The sequence below is a fragment of the Neoarius graeffei genome, chromosome 2, assembly GCF_027579695.1.
Source record: "Neoarius graeffei isolate fNeoGra1 chromosome 2, fNeoGra1.pri, whole genome shotgun sequence".
NCBI classification, from domain to species: Eukaryota; Metazoa; Chordata; class Actinopteri; order Siluriformes; family Ariidae; genus Neoarius; species Neoarius graeffei.
Genome location: NC_083570.1, coordinates 28,221,113 through 28,243,511, shown reverse-complemented (window position 1 = coordinate 28,243,511; position 22,399 = coordinate 28,221,113). Strand labels below are relative to the sequence as shown.

At 41.0% G+C, this 22,399-nt stretch overlaps 1 protein-coding gene across 3 annotated transcripts in view; it reads left to right on the top strand.

Moving 5' to 3' along the window:
• The first annotated feature begins 234 nt into the window (after positions 1 to 234).
• dspb (desmoplakin b) overlaps positions 235 to 22,399 on the top strand; it is a 56,334-nt gene continuing 34,169 nt past the window's right edge. For 2 of the 3 annotated variants that reach the window (XM_060914054.1, XM_060914053.1), the window contains exons 1-4: positions 235 to 553; positions 2,405 to 2,498; positions 2,580 to 2,713; positions 7,016 to 7,166. In XM_060914054.1, coding sequence (XP_060770037.1) covers positions 402 to 553; positions 2,405 to 2,498; positions 2,580 to 2,713; positions 7,016 to 7,166 — 531 coding nt within the window. In that variant the 5' untranslated portion in view covers positions 235 to 401. The remainder of the gene's footprint in view (positions 554 to 2,404; positions 2,499 to 2,579; positions 2,714 to 7,015; positions 7,167 to 22,399) is intronic. The other variant, XM_060914055.1, reaches the window with a different exon arrangement.

Sequence of the window (22,399 nt, the reverse complement as noted above, 5' to 3'; positions counted from 1 at the left end):
AATGACTTATCAAGGTAAAATAGGTACGTTTTGTGATCAAAACAACTTTTGCTATCTCGAGATGGCGAGAAATCAAATAACAAGAGTTCACAAAATTATTAATAACTCATCGCCTTTCTGAACTTCCGCATAAAACGAGCCATGTAAAATAACCGGGGAAAAAAAGAGAAAGAAAAGAGCCGTCGGGCAATAAACATGGCTGTAGGGGTGTGGGCGTGGCCTAGGATTGGAATGGTGCGGGGTTATGGTTGGGGAGGCGCTTCCGTGTTGACTGTGGAATAGGAGTTAGTTTAGAGTCGGAGGGCTTTTGTTTATGTCAATACGACGGTATGCATGTTTAAACTAAACTTGGTCAGAGTTATTGAGTGTATATTGTTGTTCGTGCGCTTTTAGATAAAACCATGAGTGTTAACGGCTCTCAGCGCGCGCTGCCGACTCTCAGCCGGCGCTCTGGCTCCGCAGTCAGTAACTATCCGTTCGGCGGTAATGGATTCGGGCAGGAGTTTACTGAAAACTACACCTTCTCCAGAGGCTCCATGGGGGGAGGACAGGGGTAAGCACTCATCACAAAGGTTTCTACATCCACGATGTGACCTTTAAATTAAAGTTTATCTTATAGAGAACTTCGGGCACACTGAAAACGGTGGTGTTGCGAAGTCTTTCCTGAAACGAAGGCACATTTTAGCAGACGTGCAACATAGTGCTCAAGGGCACATCAATCATTCCTGCTGGTCCAGGGAATCGAACCAGCGACTTTTGGGTCCTTGAACTGTTTCGCTAATTGTTAAGCCATGGCTTCTCATCCAGTAACCAGTTTAATAGTGTCCCAAGTCCAGTCCATGGCTAATAAAGCCTAGATGTTATCTATCCTGTGTATTTAATTTCAGGGCTTTTATCCCACCAGGTGCTTGTGGTGTTTTCTTACCAATTCACAACAATGAATCATCTGTTCGTGGTGAAAAAGTGACTGACTGACTTATATTACAGATGTTCCCTATGTTAATTATTTACTACGATCTTTCGATTAATAAGTTATCTTTAGGCGGCACGGTGGTGTAGTGGTTAGCGCTGTCGCCTCACAGCAAGAAGGTCCTGGGTTCGAGCCCCGGGGCCGGCGAGGGCCTTTCTGTGTGGAGTTTGCATGTTCTCCCCGTGTCCGCGTGGGTTTCCTCCGGGTGCTCCGGTTTCCCCCACAGTCCAAAGACATGCAGGTTAGGTTAACTGGTGACTCTAAATTGACCATAGGTGTGAGTGTGAATGGTTGTTTGTGTCTATGTGTCAGCCCTGTGATGACCTGGTGACTTGTCCAGGGTGTACCCCGCCTTTCGCCCGTAGTCAGCTGGGATAGGCTCCAGCTTGCCTGCGACCCTGTAGAAGGATAAAGCGGCTAGAGATAATGTGATGTGTGTGAAGTTATCTTTACAATTGCATCGCATAACATTCATATTGACAGATTACTTTGCAGCTAGTCTTTCATATTTATGCACTATTTCATGGTTAATTCTGTATATTTATATCTGCTTCATTATTCATGCTTTGTATAGCCTACTGAATTTATATTCCTATCAACCAGGCACAGTAAAAAACACAACAACAGGGTTTTACTGTAGACTGGAAAATGTGGCTGCAGATATTTTGTCTTGGGCTCATTTTGAAAAAGAAAGTGCAAAGAGTGCAAATTCTTTTGGCCCCAGTATTACCCACCCCCTCAGCAGTTCCTGTAAATCAGGACAGTTGTGAACTGCATGAAGGGAAGCGAATCTGGTTAATTAATCAATTTTAAGAGAGGGAAGTTACACTTTAACATACTTTTTGTAGTGAATTTTGAAAGATAATTCAACTAGGACATTTATCTTATTTTTATTAAAAAGTGTGTGTGTGTGTGTGTGTGTGTATATAATATAATCATAGATAGAAAATATCCTATTGTCCTAGATTATTACCTAGTATTCTGTGAGGGTTTAAAATGTCACAATTTTACACTTTAAATCGGCGAATGCATAGGTTCATGCACACAAACGAAAGCACTTGTTGGGTGCCTGTTTTATGAGTTAATAAAATAAACTGCAAGAAAAGTAAAACAAAAAACAAGATGAAACAATGTTTTCCGGAATTCACACACAGGAGTCAGGACTGGGATAAAAATAGAACGTTTGATAACCAGGCTGCACATCAAGCGGTACAGCATTCTAAATGTGTTCTAAATATGAGTGAGTTAGTTTTTTTTTCTTTCCTTGAACACTTTGTGTGATACTTTACAAATTTACCAAATTTGCTGGATCTCTGAATGGTAATGATGGGGTTTTCTTACATCTATAATTAACTTCATGCATGCTTAAAGCTTCTCTGAGCACAATCCAGCAATAAACTTTAATTATTTTATTATAACCTTTCTTCACTTCAGCACTCCCCTTCATTTTATCATCCATCAAAGAGCGTCCCTTCTTCAGGGCCAATGCCAAGAGTTACTTCATAAAGCAGAGTTTGTTTTACAAACGGTGAGTATAGTTTGCAGTTCCACTTGCTGTTCTGAGGGGGGGGGTGTTTGTTTCATGGATTGACGTGTGTTCGTGTTGCAGGACCCGGATAGAGCGCGGGCTGCAGCAGAAGCAGATCACTGCCTGATGTCTGCCAGCGATGTTATTGAACAGCTCAGAGGTCTTGCTGTGGAACTTAGGAACATCAGCCAGCCCAATGAGAGTGTGCTAATGATGTGAGATATGCATACGCACAAAATACAGACACGTGCATGCAATTACAGACACAACCAGTTTCGGAAATAACATAAATACAGGCCTGGTCTTTTTACTAGAATGTACTCCTTGCACCATATAATTATATACAGTCTTACAAGATTCTAGGTGCTCCGATTTCCTTCCACAGTCCAAAGACGTGTAGATTAGCTCAACTGGCTGCTTTAAATTATCCATAGGTGTGAATGTCTGTCTGTCTGTCTCTGGTAGACCCAAGATAGCTTGGCAACCTGTCTAGGGTGTACCCCCGCATCTCACCCAATGTCAGCTGGGATTGGCTCCAAAATGAATGAATGAATGAAATGAGTGAAGTTTCACAAATGCACTGTCTTCCACAATTTCCCATGCCATTAACACATTTTCCTCGTTTAAAACTTTCTGTAGCCTTTTTGAAACTAGTAGCTTGCACAGTGCATTTTGCTTTGACTTGAATGATTTTAACAGATAGCTGCAACTGGTCAATTAAAAAAAGAAAGCAGGTGGCCATGGGGTAACGGAACATTTTACTGATGAAAAATGAGTGAAAACTGCATGTTCTGTCTGTAAATAAATCTGAGAGACTTTGCTGAAGCACGTGCCAAGCATTTTCCAGAATGCAGAAAAGCTATGGGGGGAGCACACCTGGTGCGGTTCAAGCAGACAGCCGCCCTGTATTGTCCTCATTCTCCAACACTCTCTATCCATGTTTTCATACAGCATTGTTTAGATAATACTTGCACTAAGTGCTTAATAATTGTTGCCACAGGACTCTAAATGCAGCAGAACTGACACAAGAGTAAGCTGAAAATATGAAAACAAGTATACCATTCATGTTACATCTGGTGAACATGCGGTGGAATAAAAAATAATAGCAACATTTAATAAGTTACAGTCATGCATACTAATATTCCACTATTATTCTACTGGTCATGTAAACAGCATATTCCATTTGGATATTCCGAATTTGGCCTTATTCCAAATTTTACATTTTCTGATTAAGACATGTAGGATATGCTGATATTATTCTGGTTTTAGGAGCAGCACAAACTAAACAACAGTTTGCAGGGCTGGGGTAGAGATGTGGCTGCATGTAAATGTGAATATTAGTAGAATGTTCATTTTTATTAGTCATATAAACAGCTTAGTAATTAGGAATATTGTCTTTTTTAAAATAATACTGTATTTTTGCATGTAAACGTAGTGAATGATAAGCAATGTAATGGCACTTGTACCAAGTTATTGCTGTTTTATATGTTTACGACAGGGTGTGTTTTCTGTTGAAACATAACCCTTACTGAGCCAAAATGCAAACCCTGTACCTAATCTGGAGAAAGAAATGAAGGACAACATAAAGGGTAGATTTGGGTTCAACTTGTTTACCTCATTACGTTGGTTTACTGTCTCTTGGCTAAAATGTAATTAATTGTCAGTGTGCAATTAAAAAATCTATTGCTAAAATGCAAAATAATAGAACATTCATACAGTATATCATATTATATTGGACATTATTGTACATTTGACAGCAAAGGTGTAAAAAAGACTTCAGTTCACATTTTCTATCCCAGGCTAAAAGCTACTCAGCTTGCTCATGTTTAAAGGCAGTGATCAAGTGGTTACTAGAAAAACCCCTCAATTGACTACTTTCACATGCTCCTAATGCTTTGCGCCTTGGCGGGTAACCAGGTGCTATATTTACTTACTAAGTCTGTAACCTCAGTCATTTCTTCGAATTCACGTGGGGAAAAACGACTTTTCCTGATTTTAAAGTTTTATAGAATACCTAAAGAGGCTAAGCGTCAAAAAGCGTGGCTAAACAGAATTCGCCGTCAAAATTTTACACTGACAGACAACACACGATTGTGTTCTGCACATTTCAGTGGTGGTGTAAAGTCTGATGATCCAAGTCACAAAGCCTACAAGCCATCTGTCTTTGGCCCTGTCCACACGGCAACGGATTCAGGTGAATCTGATAAAATTGTTTATCGTTTCGGCCTGGCGTCCACACGGCACCGGCGTTTTGGGTGCCCCAAAACGAAATCTTTTGAGAACGGGTTCCAGAGTGGAAAAATCTGGCAATGGCGCCGTTGCGAAGTCATCTGGATGAGTAGAACGGATTTATTTACGATGATGTCACAACCACATGACTGTGAGTGCTTCATGCCGGGTAGAAGTGTAACGAACTCGATGCGAGTTGTCAACAAATAAAAAAGGAAAAAAAGGAGCGATCTCACCTCTTCAGATGTTGGTTTAAGTCCGACAATACATTCCTCAAAAAGGGCGTAGAAGAACAAAGTAATCCATCAACGTGTAGCATTCAATTTGTTCCGGACCATTAAAGAATTCTGGAGGATATCAGAATGTTGGCGTACCGGCTTCCATCTATCCCCATTCATTCCTCTTTCCGCATCTCCATTCAAAAAACGAGCAGAAGGTGTGTGCGTGTGACAGGGTGAGTGACATGGAAGAAGCTAGGCTCATGCTCGCCCTGAATTTCTCTTAAAGTGAAGGCAGAAGAACGTTCAGCGCCTGGCCAGGCTTTCTATGTATTAATTTACATAGACGTTTTAATATGAAATATAAATAAGTGTCTTAGACAATAGATACTATTTTACGCTACTGATTAATAATCAAAACTTTGTGGCTGATGCTACAGAAGAAGGGGTTTATGCGCATGCATAAACCCCTCCTTCTATTGTTCTGGTGTCTCCGACGGGACCGTCTTACAGCGCACCTAGAGGTGTGGCATGTGTATTGCATCGTTTTCAGCAAGCGGTGCGTTGCCATATGTACCTGAAATTTTACTGATCCATTGCCCATGTGGACGCGATATTAAAAAAAAAAAATCTCGTTGTCGTGTGGATGTAGCCTCTATTTATAGTCATTAAAAAGTGTGAAAACCGAAAACAAGGTCAATTCAAAGAACTGAAAAAGGATAATTTTATTGAAGGATCAACTCCCAAAACAAAGTACCAATGATGCAGTGTAAGTAAGCTGACATGTACTTCCCCTTTTAGTGTTTATGTAGGGAGATCGATTGTAGTATTTGACCTTGTAGTCCTAACAGTTTCCAAAGATTGTCATAATCTGGTAGCATATGAGCTCGAGGAAAAGCAGAGTGAAGGAAATCAAAATCACTTTAAAGAAATTTGACAGTCCTGCTGTGTTTACAGTACTTACTTGACTGGGTGAATTCCTTGCTTGCGTTCACATGCATGAAGTGTTTTCTATTTTCTTACGGCTTTCTTGTCGTAACCACTACCCAGCAAAAACAATTTCATTGTGGATTCTTCTAGGATTAGTGTTGATCTTTATTAGCTCCTCTGCCAATCTTTTAACTTCTGCAGGTCAGTAATTGTTGGAACACCCATGCTGACAGACGAAGAAGGCTGCTGACTCACTGTCACCTGAAGCAGAGGTGTTCAAAGCGTTTAATACAATATTTACAAGCACTTTTTTACCAATTGATTTCTTGAAGTTCACCGAAAAGGCTTTGCAGATTTCTTTCAATTTTGGTTTAGTTAGTTTTTACACTTCTTTGAAGGTTTTAGGGAGATGTAAATTTGAAAGATTACTGTCAGTGTGCGACACCGTGTTGTTTTAGTTTGTTTATATTTTTGGTTATCCCCAAGGCGCAAAGCATTATGGGTAATGTGAAAGTAGTCAATTCAAGAAAAAGCTGGTTGATTGTCATTGACAGTGAAATTGTAGAAACAGCATTTCCTTCCCAGGAATCGAACCTGGACCATACCAGTGAAAGCACTGAATCTTAATCGCCAGATCAGGGATATAGCAGAAGTGTGTTTTAATTTTAATCTGAGTTTTAATGAATTTTAATCCACTTAGAAACTTGAGCATATGTATAACCTGATTCTTCTACCTGAATCCAAGGAACTTTCCCTGTGTAAACTGAATGAAATTGAGATTATCTGTGGCATCTGAAATGGCTGTTCCTCTACCATCCATTATTGCAATGTTTCTTATAGCTGGAGTTATTTGATTGCTAATTACTATTAAATCTGTGATTAAACCAAAAGATCAGGAATGTCCCTGGATTATTAGTTAATTGCAGTACCGAGCCTGGAAGATCACAGTGCTACCAATTTTCAATGAGATACCTTGGATGCACATCTAAACCCTTGCTCGTTTGAGAGAATTGTTGTATATGGATCTTATTCTGAAACTTAAGTAAACGAGTTAATTTCCTGATTTTGGAAACAACTAAATTTTTACTCAGAGCAGCTGTATAAATAAGTTCTGGTTTGATTCTGTAAATTTGTGCCCAGTGTGGAAGAATGTACAGAGCAACTAAGAGCAGTACACATGGCTCTGGGTGGCTCTCTGCAGAGGCAGAGCCGAGGCAGCATGGGGAGCATGGGCTGGGATGAGGCAGACAGAACCTTCCAGGAGGCCATTGCCTGGATTGGCCAACAGAAGGTAAACTCAAATGAATGGTTAGTCGTTGTTACTACACTTACCAGCCACTTTTTTTCTTTTTTTTTTAGGTACACCCATACACCTGCTGTTTTATGCAATTATTTAATCAGCCAGTCCCTTGACAGCAGCACAATGCATGAAATCATGCAGATACAAATCAAGAGCTTAATTTTTACTTCAAACATCAGAATGGGAAAAATTGTGATCTCTGTGACTTTCACTGTGGCATGGGTGTTGGTGCCAGATGGACTGGTTTGAGTATTTCAGAAACTGCTGATTTCCTGGGGGTTTGACACACAACAGTCTCTAGAGTTTTACACAGAATGGTGTGAAAAACAAAAAAAAACACTCAGTACGTTTACATGCACGTCCAAATCGAGCTGCTGTTGGTAATCGAGCAAAGGGTCCCAGCAGGGGTGCCAGAGAAATCCAATCCTACATGCACAAGTGAAATCGGGCTATTGTGCACCCGAGCCACACGTGGTGCTACACGCCCCATCGTGTTGGTACACTTCTGGTTATCGTCATGAAGAAGAGCTATAGCGTTGCCAGATACTGCTGACGTATTCCAGCCCAAAACATGTTCAAATCCGCTAAAATGCAGTTAAAACCCCCAATCTGGCAACACTGGCAGTTCCGTGTTCAAGCTGTTCGGCTTGCTCTAACAGACTGTATGGCTACAAACTGTCCTGCGCAGACCACTGTTTTGTAAGACAATTTATTTTGCACAATAATAGTTTTCTAAAGTCCATTTTTTGCTTACAAAAAATATTTTTTTTCTTACAATTTAACTTGTGTCTTAATAAACACACAAAAAGTTCAATTGTTTTGTTTATATTAACATTCTTCAGATGTTGGATATACACACACACACACACACACACACACACAAATACAATGACTTGTTTATGTACACAATTCACAGCTATGCAACAGCTGTATTTGGTGATACAGTAAGTGAGCTAAATTTTAACAGTGCAAACAATGCCACAAAAAGAAAAGATTCATGCCATTGTCATGATTCGTTGTCATGCCGACCGAGGCTGTTGTGTTTCCCTTGTGGTCTCGTCACTCGTCACTTCCGGAAGGGGCAGTGCTGAAGTAAGTAGCTCGAATACGTAGCTCAATAGGGTTTACATGCACTAAGTAGCTCGGCAGAAATCGCATAATCTAGGTCGTGTAGCTCGATTCCGAGAAATCAAGTTCGGTTCAATTTCAGCCGAATTAAGGTGTATACATGGCATTTTGAACTTCGATTTCAGTCGAGCAACGGCAGAAATTCGATTCTCTCTATGTGCATGTAAACGCACTGACTGAGTGAGCAACAGTTCTGTGGTGGAAATGCTTTGTTGATAAGAGAGGTCAGAGGAAAATGGCCAGATTGTTTCGATCTGCCAGGAAGGATATCATACAGGGATGTGATTTTTCCGCGAATTCGCGGAATTCCGCTTTTTTCACCTCAAAACTTGAAGAAAAAATTTTTTCCGATTTTTCCCTCATCCACATTCGTATCCTATTCGTTCCGACTTTGTTTGAAAGATGGCAGCCTCGGATTTGCATCTTTACGCCTCGATCACGGAGGCTGCCATCTTTCAACTCTTTGTTTGAAGCGAGCTTACGTACAGCTATCTAACAAGCGCGTTCATTGGTTGTTACAGAGCGATGAGCCAATCACGTACCTCGTTTCATCTCATTGACGTAATTACGTCATTTACGCAATTACATCATTGAGATGAAACGAGGTACGTGATTGGCTCATCGCTCTGTAACAACCAATGAACGCGCTTGTTAGATAGCTGTACGTAAGCTCGCTTCAAACAAAGAGCTGAAAGATGGCAGCCTCCGTGATCGAGCGTAAAGATGCAAATCGAGTTAAAGAAATCGACAGAATAGTGAAAAAAAAGTTCCGCTGGGAATGGTTGGAGAAAAACCGCGGCTCGCCTCGGGGCGAATTACGTCACAAGGCGCGGGGCTAGCGGGCCCTGCTCACGCTGGTTCTATGGGGGGGTGTGAGAGAGAGAGTGTGTGTGTGTGTGTGTGTGTGTGTGTGTGTGTGTGTGTGTGTGAGAGTGAGCGAGAGTGTGTGTGAGAGTGAGCGAGAGTGTGTGTGTGTGTCAGAGTTGCATGTTGACCATTAAATTGGCTTGAATTTGTTAATCATGACAAGTTTTTTTCTTGTGTGTTTGCTTGCCGTTTTAGTACAATTTTTAAGTCAGAAAACCCCAGAACCCAGGAGCTTCGGGGGGCTTCCCCCCTTGTCCCCCCACCAGGCCGCTGCCCTGGACCAGCTGGGGGCCTGCGGCCCCCGGCTAAAATTTTCAGATAATTTCACCAGCCCCAAATCACATCCCTGATCATAACTCTTATAACTCCCATACAACCGTGGTGAGCACAAAAGCATCTCAGCATGCAAACCGCAGAAGATTGCATTAGGTTCCACTCTTGCCAGCCAAGAACAGGAATCTTAATCAATAATAAGTTGCTAATAGAGTGCATACTTTCATGTTCAACCAAGGAAGAGCGGGGGGGAGAGAGACAAACAAAAAAAAGTACTTTTCCTTCCTCTTTCATATTGGTGGGTCATACTGGAGTTGCAAAACAACATTCTTCAGAGAATGAATGAAAAGCATCTCCAGCCATGCAATAAAGAGGGGTCTGTATTCAAAGCCATACACGCAAACTGCCATCGCTTCCCTATAAAAATTTCAATCTGACTGTAAATCCAGGATTTGGCTGTTCTTTCTTTTGTGACAAATCTTCTCTCTTTCAACAGTGCAGTACAGGCTTTCTTAGAGAAACTGCTGCTAAGCACTAATGTTCCCAGAAAAGAGCCAAGAATAAGAAACATTAAGCAAATAAAACACCCATGCCCCTAATGCATGCACACAAACCACAGTGTTAGTAACTCGGTCTGAAAGTTAAGTGAAAATGTTTTGGGGTTTCTGATTTCCTTTTTTTTTAATTCCAAAAGAAGAAACTGGATCATTTGCATTATAGAGCAGCAAACAGAAGAGTGAGAGAAAGAGAGCTTTTCCTTGGGCACATACAATAAATTTTTCACCACTCCCTCCTGTCAGAGAGAATTGCTGCCAAGTAACTTGACATGCTTGCTGATCTAGTTCTGAGACTGAGATTTTCAGCTGGCTTTATAAACACTCTTTTTTGTTTGTTTTTTTTAAACATTTGAACTAGTCTGTCTTCAGGCACAATGCAGAACTTTTTATTGTTGAATATACAGTTAGGTCCATAAATATTTGGACAGATACAACATTTTCCTAATTTTGGTTCTGTACATTACCACAATGAATTTTGAACAAAACAATTCAGATGCAGTTGAAGTTCAGACTTTCAGCTTTAATTCAGTGGGTTGAACAAAATGATTGCATAAAATTGTGAGGAACTAAAGCATTTTTTAAACACAATCCCTTCATTTCAGGGCCTCAAAAGTAATTGGACAAATTAAATAATTGTAAATAAAATGGTCATTTCTAATACTTGGTTGAAAACCCTTTGTTGGCAATGACTGCCTGAAGTCTTGAACTTATGGACATCACCAGATGCTGTGTTTCCTCCTTTTCAATGCTCTGCCAGGCCTTTACTGCAGCGGTTTTCAGTTGCTGTTTGTTTGTGGGCCTTTCTGTCTGAAGTTTAGTCTTTAACAAGTGAAATGCATGCTCAATTGGGTTGAGATCAGGTGACTGACTTGGCCATTCAAGAATATTCCACTTCTTTGCTTTAATAAACTCCTGGGTTGCTTTGGCTTTATGTTTTGGGTCATTGTCCATCTGTATTATGAAACGCCGACCAATCAGTTTGGCTGCATTTGGCTGGATTTGAGCACACAGTATGTCTCTGAATACCTCAGAATTCATCCAGCTGCTTCTGTCCTGTGTCACATCATCAATAAACACTAGTGACCCAGTGCCACTGGCAGCCATGCATGCCCAAGCCATCACACTGCCTCCGCCGTGTTTTACAGATGATGTGGTATGCTTTGGATCATGAGCTGTACCACGCCTTCGCCATATTTTTTTTCTTTCCATCATTCTCGTAGAGGTTGATCTTGGTTTCATCTGTCCAAAGAATATTCTTCCAGAACTGTGCTGGCTTTTTTAGATGTTTTTAGCAAAGTCCAATCTAGCCTTTTTATTCTTGAGGCTTATGAGTGGCTTGCACCATGCAGTGAACCCTCTGTATTTACTTTCATGCAGTCTTCTCTTTATGGTAGATTTGGATATTGATACGCCTACCTCCTGGAGAGTGTTGTTCACTTGGTTGGCTGTTGTGAAGGGGTTTCTCTTCACCATGGAAATTATTCTGCTGTAGGTACATACAGTCCCTTTTTAAGAAACTACATTTCCCATCAGACAACTTCCGTGTTGACCTACGTCATGCGTAGGCGGGATTTCCAACGTCACATCCTCCATGAAAGCATAAGAAACCCGGAAACTCCTAGCTCTCTCTCTCGTCTGGATCCCAAGCCATCTAGACACAAAGAGATACTCTGCACCAGAAAACCAGATAAGACGTCTTTTCTTCTCTTTCTTGCAAGAGCCATGATTTAACGCGATTTCTTTGTTTACCTTTGGCCATGGTAGACTCCAAGATCGCGCGATTTTTAAACTCCGCTTGAGTTACAACCGGTTTATTCATTATCAGTACGTACGACTGCAGCCCAGGCAGTTAAAGTTAAGAAGCGACTGGATCCTTTTTAACTCAAAAGCTGTGCACATTGTTTAATCAGAGACTTTCTTTTCATCACGAGCTATGAAGCTTCTCCAAGAAATCCTCTGCTTTCCACGGAAGCGACTCACGTGCTCCACAACAGTGAAACTCCAAAAGTCTCGGAACATCTCATAATCTCGCGTAGAGATGAGATACTGAAGTAAGACTGGAAAATTTTGGGCATAAAAAGACTAGTCTTAGGAATTAGCTTTTATGAAGAAGTGTGAATTTAAACTCAGGAACGGTTTAAATGTGTACACTGTAGACACACAGCGTGTTGAATTGTTGATTGTTTTGTTTTAATCTCTCAATTGTTTAATAGATAGGCTGTGCATGCTTCTCTATCCCTTACTAACACTTTGATTTCATTATTACACGTATCTTGACCGCATCAAGATTTCAGTGGATTTAGTACTGTTATGAGCTAGTGAAATTAGCCTAATTCTTTTGTCCCATTAGCCTCCAGGGCTAAGTGTATTGTTTCAAGGGAACACGTGGTGGCCCTCCTCCACACTCGCATACACACCTTTTGTTTTAACTCCACAAGGTAGGATCCTCAGGCCTCACAAACACACCTTAGCTAGCAATCCATGCTGACTCCTTGTTCAGGCCACACACAGGCTAACTCTTCGTCCACCACGTGGACACCAACACATCTCAATTAGCAACCAAAGCTAAATCTCTTTGTTTTACTTAGAAACACGTGGTCAACTCCACCACGTGGCCACAGGCCTCACAAACACACCTTAGCTAGCTTTTCTTTGTCTTAGCTAGCAACACAAGGCTAATCTAGGCCTCCACCACGTGGACACACACAAACATATCTTACCTTAGCTACACAAGGCCTATACCACGTGGTCACAAGGCCTCACACCCACAAACACACCTTAGTTAGCAACAGAGCTAATCCTTTGTTCTACTTAGATAACATTCCTTTGTCTTAGCTAGCAACCAAGCTAGGCCTCCACACGTGGTGACCCCCCCCCCCACACACACTACATGTTTAATTTCTTTTTAACACACAGGCATGCGCACACACACACACACACACACACACACACACACACACGCTCATTAAGTATAGATCACATTTGTATATAATGATTCCAACTGCTATTATTCAATTTTATCTTTGTTATAATAAATTCATTTATTATTGAAACTGTGTGTTTTATTCGTTGTTCCAATACTTTTGAAGTCGCCCAAATCTCAAAGAATTCAAAGGTGCATATAAGTTGTGTAATATGGTAAGTGATCATAATAATTTGGAATATACCATAATTTAGCTGTTTGGTAACTTATTATTAAGCACCAAAATTAATGGTATTATTTAATGAGACTGATTTAATTATTAACTTTCAGATTTAATGAGATTGATCACTCACTTAATAATTACCAAATGCACCTACATGTTAAATTGGTGCCCCGTGTGAGGAGATTGGTGTTGACTTCTTGAATATTTTTGCAACAACAGATAAATTACCATTTTGATTCAGCAACTGCTAAGGTTTGTTACACGGTTAACAGTAGCGTGATAACCATATCACCAAATACTCAACCTATTCTTAACTTAGGATAAGAGATAGCATCTCCAAACCAAAACAAACTTTATCAACTGATTAATTAATTACATGGTTAATATTAATTAATAATAATTAATTAATAAATTAACTCATTGATTAGTTAATTATCCAATATCCAACCTAAGCAAAATGGCATCCCCTCGTGTCTCAAAAATTGAAGACAACGCTCAAGGCGTGTCTCTCCTTGAGGTCATCGCAGACCTCATTCACTGCTCTGCATCCGAAAAGGCAAACATTAAGTACACAAGTAAGAGTGAATGCCAAAACAACATATGAGAGATCCAAAAGAAACAACTATTAGTGTCCAAGCGGCACTAGGTAAGCTATTCCTGTCATACTTCCGAGATACTGATTCAGAAATCAGATGCCTCCGCGGAGAGGTTGAAAGGCTGACCACCAGCAACGCCGAGCTGGCAGCTGATAATAATGAGTTACCTAGGGAGCGTGAGCTCTTGAAGACCTCCCTTGATTGTGCCGAAAGGCTAGAGAAAGCCGAAAAGGCTGCCAAGAGGGCTGCCGAGGAGCAGACCCCCCAAGAAGAGCGCGAGGGGCGCGAAAGACCCCCAACAATGCACCAAAGCTCAGAGCGGGAAGAGGCATCCGAACCGGACACCGTGGATTACCTGGTCAATGACCAGACACCCCGCCAAACTCCATCAACTCGCTACACGACTTCGTCGTTTAGTCAGGGTGGAGCCGTACTGTGCTCATCCCGAGCCCAGAACCATAGCACACCCAGGTCAGTGTGCTACAGTATCCCTGATCCATCTTCGGATGAATCAGGCTATGAATCTAGTGCGAAAAGGGAGCAACACCAGAGTAGCTTAGATAGTGAGTACTCAGGAGAGCCAAGGAGGTCGCACAAGGACGTGCACCAAACCCTCCGCCTACGGCAAATTGACCTACTTGCCAACGATGTTGAGCGATTCGATCCTGAGAATAAAAGATCTAACGTGAATGATTGATTATTTACGAGAAATTGACCGATGCCTGATGGACCTACCGAACACCACAAAGCGAGAGAAACTCAAACTGATCTGGAAGACCTCCAGTAGCAGCGTTCATGCCCTTTTAGAGACACTACCCCCAAACATTCGCGATAGTTACTCGAAACTTCGCAACTACATGAGGGAAGAATATGCGCCGTACACGGATGAAACCTCCGCGACATTGTGTGCGTTACAAATCAAACAAAAACGGTCTGAGGCGCCTCGTGAATATTATAGACGGCTACGTACTGCCTATTTCCAGGGTAGTAGCGCACCAGGCTTGGAAGAAGATAGAGGCTTCAAATCCCTCTTCTTACATAACCTCCACCCAAGCGTGTGGACTCAAGTCACGCTAGCGTGTCGACAGGGTTTCCACTCAATGAGGGGAAATTAGGCAACTAGCCCAATTGACCTGGGAGACCATTGTCAAACCCACAAACGGAAACGATAATGAACCCAGAGTCCTTAGTCTCCAGGATGCAGACGGGCAGATGTTTCATGTTTAATTTCTTTTTAACACACACGCGCGCGCACACACACGTGCTCATTAAGTATAGATCACATTTGTATATAATGATTCCAACTGCTACTATTCAATTTTATCTTTGTTATAATAAATTCATTTATTATTGAAACTGTGTGTTTCATTTGTTGTTCCAATACTTTTGAAGTCACCCAAATCTCAAAGAATTCAAAGGTGCATATAAGTTGTGTAATATGGTAAGTGATCATAATAATTTGGAATATACCATAATTTAGCTGTTTGGTAATTTATTATTAAGCACCAAAATTAATGGTATTATTTAATGAGACTTATTAATGAGACTTATTTAATGAGACTGATTTAATTATTAACCTTCAGATTTAATGAGATTGATCACTCACTTAATAATTACCAAATGCACCTACACTGCGATCATCCACCACTGTTATCTTCTGTGGGCGTCCAGGTCTTTTTGCATTGATGAGTTCACCAGTGCTTTCTTTCTTTCTCAGGATGTACCAAACTGTAGATTTTGCCACTCCTAATATTGTAGCAATTTCTCGGATGGGTTTTTTCTGTTTTCGCAGCTTAAGGATGGCTTGTTTCACCTGCATGGAGAGCTCCTTTGACCGCATGTTTTCTTCACAGCAAAATCTTCCAAATGCAAGCACCACACCTCAAATCAACTCCAGGCCTTTTATCTGCTTAATTGAGAATGACATAATGAAGGAATTGCCCACACCTGCCCATGAAATAGCCTTTGAGTCAATTGTCCAATTACTTTTGGTCCCTTTAAAAACAGGGTGGCACATGTTAAGGAGCTGAAACTCCTAAACCCTTCATCCAATTTTAATGTGGATACCCTCAAATAAAAGCTGAAAGTCTGGACTTTATGTCCATGTCCATTATATAACTATAACTTGAACATGTTTCAGTAAACAGGTAAAAAAAAAAAAAAGTTTGTGTCAGTGTCCAAATATATATGGACCTAACTGTATATCTGGTTATTCTACAGTAGATATAAAAAGTCTATGCACTCCTGCTAAATTTGAGGTTTTCTTTGTGATTTAAAAAAAAGAATCCAAGATAAATCCTGTCAGAACTTATTCCACCTTTATTGGAAAACTGCTATGTAATGCAAAGAAGGTGAAAACAAATGAGAAACTGTATAGCATTAGTGTGCACACCCCTCAACTAATACTAAGTTGAAGTACCTTTTGATTTTATTACAGCACTCAGTCTTTTTTGGGAAGGGTCTATCAGTTTGATACATCTGGACTTGGCAGTTTTTGACCCCTCCTCTTTGCAAAAATTTTCCAGATCTGTCAGATTGTGAGGATATTTCCTGTTCACAGCTCTCTTTAGGTCACCCCACAGATTTTCAATTGGATTAAGGTCTAGGCTCTGGCTGGGTCATTCCAGAACACCGAGCCTTTTTTGGTGAAGCTACTGCTTTGTTGATTTAGAAGTATGCTTTGGGTCATTGTCATGCTGAAAAGTGAAATTCCTCTTCAGCTTCCTAGCAGATGCTTGAAGGTTTTGTGCCAAAATAGACTGACATGGATCAGTTCGGCTTAAGCGAGGTCGAGTTCGCGTGCATGCGAGTTGTTGCCCGCATATGGCAGAAATGAGAACTGGTGGTCAGTTGCTGTGTTGTAGGATGCATAAACCAATTTGTGAAAGGAGGCAATATAAAGTTCTTAAACTTTCTCCATGGGAAAAGACATCAATGGGCATGGATTAAAGCATTGAACAGGAAGAATTTTGTACCTAAAGAACATTTCAGGGTATGCAGTGCCGATTTTGTAAGTGGTTGGCCAGACTTTGTGAACCCGAAAGACGTTGAAGACATGTGCCTTCAGTATTTACTTACAAAGAAATTTTGTCGCCCCATTGCAGCAAAAAAGATCTGAAAGAGCAACTAGATGACATCGTGACGGTAAGCTCCTACTGTTGCTGTTTAAGATTTCAGAGGACACAATTAAATCATAGAGCTGATAATCGACATGGGTACTCTTTGCTGCTGTTATTTTCATGTATACAGGTAATGAGGTATTAGCCATGTAGTGTAGTGTTATCGCTATCAGAAAATGAGGTCACTTTTTCGTCCTTTACCCTCCGTAGTGTCTTTTCAGTGATGACACCCCCACCACAACCACACACACACAAATTTATGTACCGGTATTTATATGTTAACATGGGGACTAACCTCACTATACACCAGTCTTGGATATCATTTTGTCAAAGTGCACTTGCTATTCTGGCCACTGTTTTCCACAATGTGGTCGAATACGTGAACAAATTTCACTAGGGAAATGTAACTGACCATTGGGATTGGCTTGTAGCTGACGTCTTCGAACATCTCCGATGAGTCTGAGGTTTGGTTTTCTCTGCCTGCTCCTGGACATAGGTTCTCAGAGTTACCAACTCTTCTAGCTTCAATGATTTCCTCAATCAGCTGTGCTTTCTTTAGTTTCCGTGGCTTCAATCCTAAATCTTTACAAATTTGATAAAGTTCACTCAATTTGAGGCGCGATATCGCTTGTTTCTTGCCGGCAGGTGTTTGTTTACCTGTTGAAGTAGCCATGCTGTCTTCCGTCTGCCATACAAGGGGGCCAGCGCACACGCGTGAAACACTTCTCGTGTTTTCTCAGCCTTAAATGGTCTATTTGGAGCTATTCCTGATTCCATCCACCTTGACTAAAGCAGCTCCAAAGCATGACGCTGCCTCCACCGTGCTTCACTGTGGGTATGGTGTTTTGCTCCAAACATACCTTTTGGAATTATGACCAAATACAGTGGTGCTTGAAAGTTTGTGAACCCTTTAGAATTTTCTATATTTCTGCATAAATATGACCTAAAACATCAGATTTTCACACAAGTCCTAAAAGTAGATAAAGAGAACCCAGTTAAACAAATGAGACAAAAATATTATACTTGGTCATTTATTTATTGAGTAAAATGATCCAATATTACATATCTGTGAGTGGCAAAAGTATGTGAACCTCTAGGATTAGCAGTAAATTTGAAGGTGAAATTCGAGTCAGGTGTTTTCAATCAATGGGATGACAATCAAGTGTGAGTGGGCACCCTGTTTTATTTAAAGAACAGGGATCTATCAAAGTCTGATCTTCACAACACATGTTTGTGGAAGTGTATCATGGCACGAAAAAAGGAGATTTCTGAGGACCTCAGAAAAAGCGTTGTTGATGCTCATCAGGCTGGAAAAGGTTACAAAACCATCTCTAAAGTGTTTGGACTCCACCAATCCACAGTCAGACAGATTGTGTACAAATGGAGGAAATTCAAGACCATTGTTACCCTCCTCAGGAGTGGTCAGCCAACAACGATCACTCCAAGAGCAAGGCGTGTAATAGTTGGCGAGGTCACAAAGGACCCCAGGGTAACTTCTGAGCAACTGAAGGCCTCTCTCATATTGGCTAATGTTCATGAGTCCACCATCAGGAGAACACTGAACAACAGTGGTGTGCATGGCAGGGTTGCAAGGAGAAAGCCACTGCTCTCCAAAAAGAACATTGCTGTTCGTCTGCAGTTTGCTAAAGATCACGTAGACAATCCAGAAGGCTATTGGAAAAATGTTTTGTGGACAGATGAGACCAAAATAGAACTTTTTGGTTTAAATGAGAAGCGCTATGTTTGGAGAAAGGAAAACACTGCATTCCAATACAAGAACCTTATCCCATCTGTGAAACATGGTGGTGGTAGTATCATGGTTTGGGCCTGTTTTGCTGCATCTGGGCCAGGACCGCTTGCCATCATTGATGGAACAATGAATTCTGAATTATACCAGCGAATTCTAAAGGAAAATGTCAGGACATCTGTCCATGAACTGAATCTCAAGAGAAGGTGGGTCATGCAGCAAGACAATGACCCTAAGCACACAAGTCGTTCTACCAAAGAATGGTTAAAGAAGAATAAAGTTAATGTTTTGGAATGGCCAAGTCAAAGTCCTGACCTTAATCCAATCGAAATGTTGTGGAAGGACCTGAAGCGAGCAGTTCATGTGAGGAAACCCACCAACATCCCAGAGTTGAAGCTGTTCTGTATGGAGGAATGGGCTAAAATTCTTCCAAGCCGGTGTGCAGGACTGATCAACAGTTACCGGAAACATTTAGTTGCAGTTATTGCTGCACAAGGGGGTCACACCAGATACTGAAAGCAAAGGTTCACATACTTTTGCCACTCACATATGTATAATATTGGATCATTTTCCTCAATAAATAAATGACCAAGTATAATATTTTTGTCTCATTTGCTTAACTGGGTTCTCTTTATCTGCTTTTAGTACTTGTGTGAAAATCTGATGATGTTTTAGGTCATATTTATGCAGAAATATAGAAAATTCTAAAGGGTTCACAAACTTTCAAGCACCACTGTAGTTGAACCTTGGGCTCATCAGACCGTAATACATTTCCACATGGTTGTGTTAGACCAGATGTACTTTTTTTTTGCAAAGTTTAGCCGAGCTTTACATTTTGTGAGTAAAGGCTTTCATCTTGCTACCCTCCCCCACAACAATTGTTATTACGTGTTACATGAACAACCAGTACTTTCCAGGAAATCCTGCAGCTCCTTTAAAGTGCATATCCTGGACCAATTTCGTGGGTTTTTTTTTTAATATGAAAGTATGTCCCTTTACACACTCATCCAGAAGGGTAATTTTGCACAAGGCCATCTGTCTACAGCAGAAAAAAATATAATAAAACGTGTCTGGAAAAATCCCAAGGGAGTCTGGAGCCAGGTTTGTGACGTTCTCTGCGGAAGCTTGAGCAGGCTGCACAAGCTTTGCACTGTTTAAGTGCACAGCCTGTGTAGACCAAGCGCTCCCATTTCTCTCTCATTGTCCAGTCATTTGGAAAATGATGAGTACTAATCCCATCAAGACTGGTGTTGCTACAACCTCCTACGATACATCTGTTAAGCATTTTAATAATTACGCAATAACATTGAAGAAATTTGCAGAAAAGTACCAGGTCGTTTTCTCATAAACCAGCGCTGACGTAGGATTCAGAGGGAGGCGTCCCACAGATGGCGTCACGAAAATCAATGTTTGCCGGGAAATTCAAATGGCAAGTTTTTTCAGAGGCGGACCAATTCGCCTCAAATGGCTTGATTTCAACTGAATTTTTCTGGTATTGCGCAAGGTAAAAAAATTGTAGAGAATGCAGAATGTGACAGATATTTGACCAAAGTTTAATATAAAATAGGAGAATTTCATTGATCTTGCTCCTGAATTTACCCGTGATATGCACTTTAATGTTGCTGGAGGCTTCTTGGTGGCTTCCCTGACCAGTTTTCTTCTCATCCATCTTGCAGGGGTGTTCTGATCTTGGTAGAGTCACTGCTGAGCTATATTTTCTCCACTTCTTGATGTCTTCACTTACCCCTTTTCCACCAAATCAGTCCCAGGGCTGGTTTGAGGCCAGTGCTTAGTTTGGAACCGGGTTTTCTGTTTCCACTGACAAAGAACTGGCTCTGGGCCAGAAAAACCGGTTCCAGGGTAGCACCAGCTCTTTGCTTGGCTAGAGGAAAGAACTGCTTACGTCAGCAGGGGGCGGAGTTGTTAAGACCAACAATAATAGCAAGACTGCGAGAGGGCGCCATTTTTAAATAAGCAACGAGATGTCATGGATGCAGTAAAGCAGCAGTCATCCATTATTGTTGTTGCTGCTGCTGCTTCTTCTCCGTGTTGTTGCTTCGATGTTCGCGCCAAGGTTTATGCAAACGTAATTGACGTATACAGTGACGTAATGACGTGGCTCCCCTTAGCACCCCAAGCTATGGAAAAGCAAACTGGTTCTCAGCTGGTTCGCAAGTTGAGCGAGTTGTGAACCAGTACCAGCACTGGCCCCGAACCAGCCCTGGAACTGATTTGGTGGAAAAGGGGTAACTGTGCTCCATGGGATGTTTAATGCTTTGGATGCTTTTTTTTTTTTTTTGTAGTACCCCTGCCCTGATTGATTACCTTTCAATGATGAGATCCCATTCATGTTTTGAAAGCTCTTTGTAGACCATGGCTTTTGGAGTATGATGCAATCAAAAGGATATCAGAATACTGTAATTCTTCAAGAACAGCCAAACTTTGTCTGAGGACAATCAGAGCCGCTTCAGTTGATGTTCAGTGTATACTAACTACCATTTAAGATGAGACTGAAACTATTCGTTGATTCTGAACACAACGACATCTTTGATTATTAATTGGTGTGCACAATTATGTAGCCAGGTTTTTGTATATTAACACAATTTTCATTTTTTACGCAAAACCATTTCTGACTTGTTTTCACCTTCTTTGGAAAGATTGCAATTTTGCAATAAAAGTGGAATAAGCTCTGACAGGATTTATCTTGGTTTAATTTTTAATCACACAAACCTGCCATTGTAGCAGGGGTGTGTAGACTTTTTATATTCATTGTCTCTCTTACAGCAAGCATGCATAATCGTAAGAAAAACACTCTGGTTTGCTTGTACAAGAGAACAATTGATGACACGTCATGTAATAACACATGACTGGTCATACATGGTGTGATGCAGCTGAACATGAAGGGGATTTTATATATACAGGACCATCCAAAAGTTTGGACACACCTACTAATTCAGTGGGGTTTTTTTTTAATCCCCCGCTGGGCAAAAGGCCCGAAGGGGGATTATGTTGTGGCGATGTCTGTCTGTCCATCCCGGGAAGGGGATTCACCTTCTGAAATCAACTCCTCTCACAATTTTTGGAAGAATTTCACAAGACTTGACAGGATTCTTTGTTATGTTAGTAATATGCATATTGCAGTTTCATTCACTTCAGTCGCAGTTTACCATAGTTATGGCCTTATAGCATAGATATAGTTGCCAGCAGGGGATATTGTGCTCTCCGAGCACTCTTGTCTTTATTTTTGTTAATTAAAAGTCACTTCATGTCTGAAAGTAATGATGGATCTTGTTTCTCTTTACTTAGTTGAGCAGTTCTTCACATAATATGGATTACTACAGTTGTGGAATAGGGCTATTTTACTGTATGCTTTACATAGTGTGTTTTATTATTTTGATCTCAAACGCATTAAGGAGGCAAGATCACTAATTAACTTTTGCCAAGGCGCTCCTGTTAACTGAAAAGCATTCCAGGTGACTACCTCATGAAGCTGGTTAAAGGGATAGTTCGGGATTTTTGACATGAATCTGTATGGCATCCCCATCAATAGTGTCGTGCAAACACACTGACTTACCCCTGACAGCATCCTGTGAGTCCAGTTCTTGTCCAGTTTTGGTCCAGACGAAAGTAGTCCGGCAAGTTTGTTGGGGTCACGAAAGTAAAACGTTTTTCGTCTCAAAACAGTATGTGTTCAAAAGAGTGATATATTTGCATCACAAAACCGTTGCCAAATAAAAAGTCAGACCTCGCAATCGCTTGGCACTATTTTCTCTCCCTTCTTATCACTACGC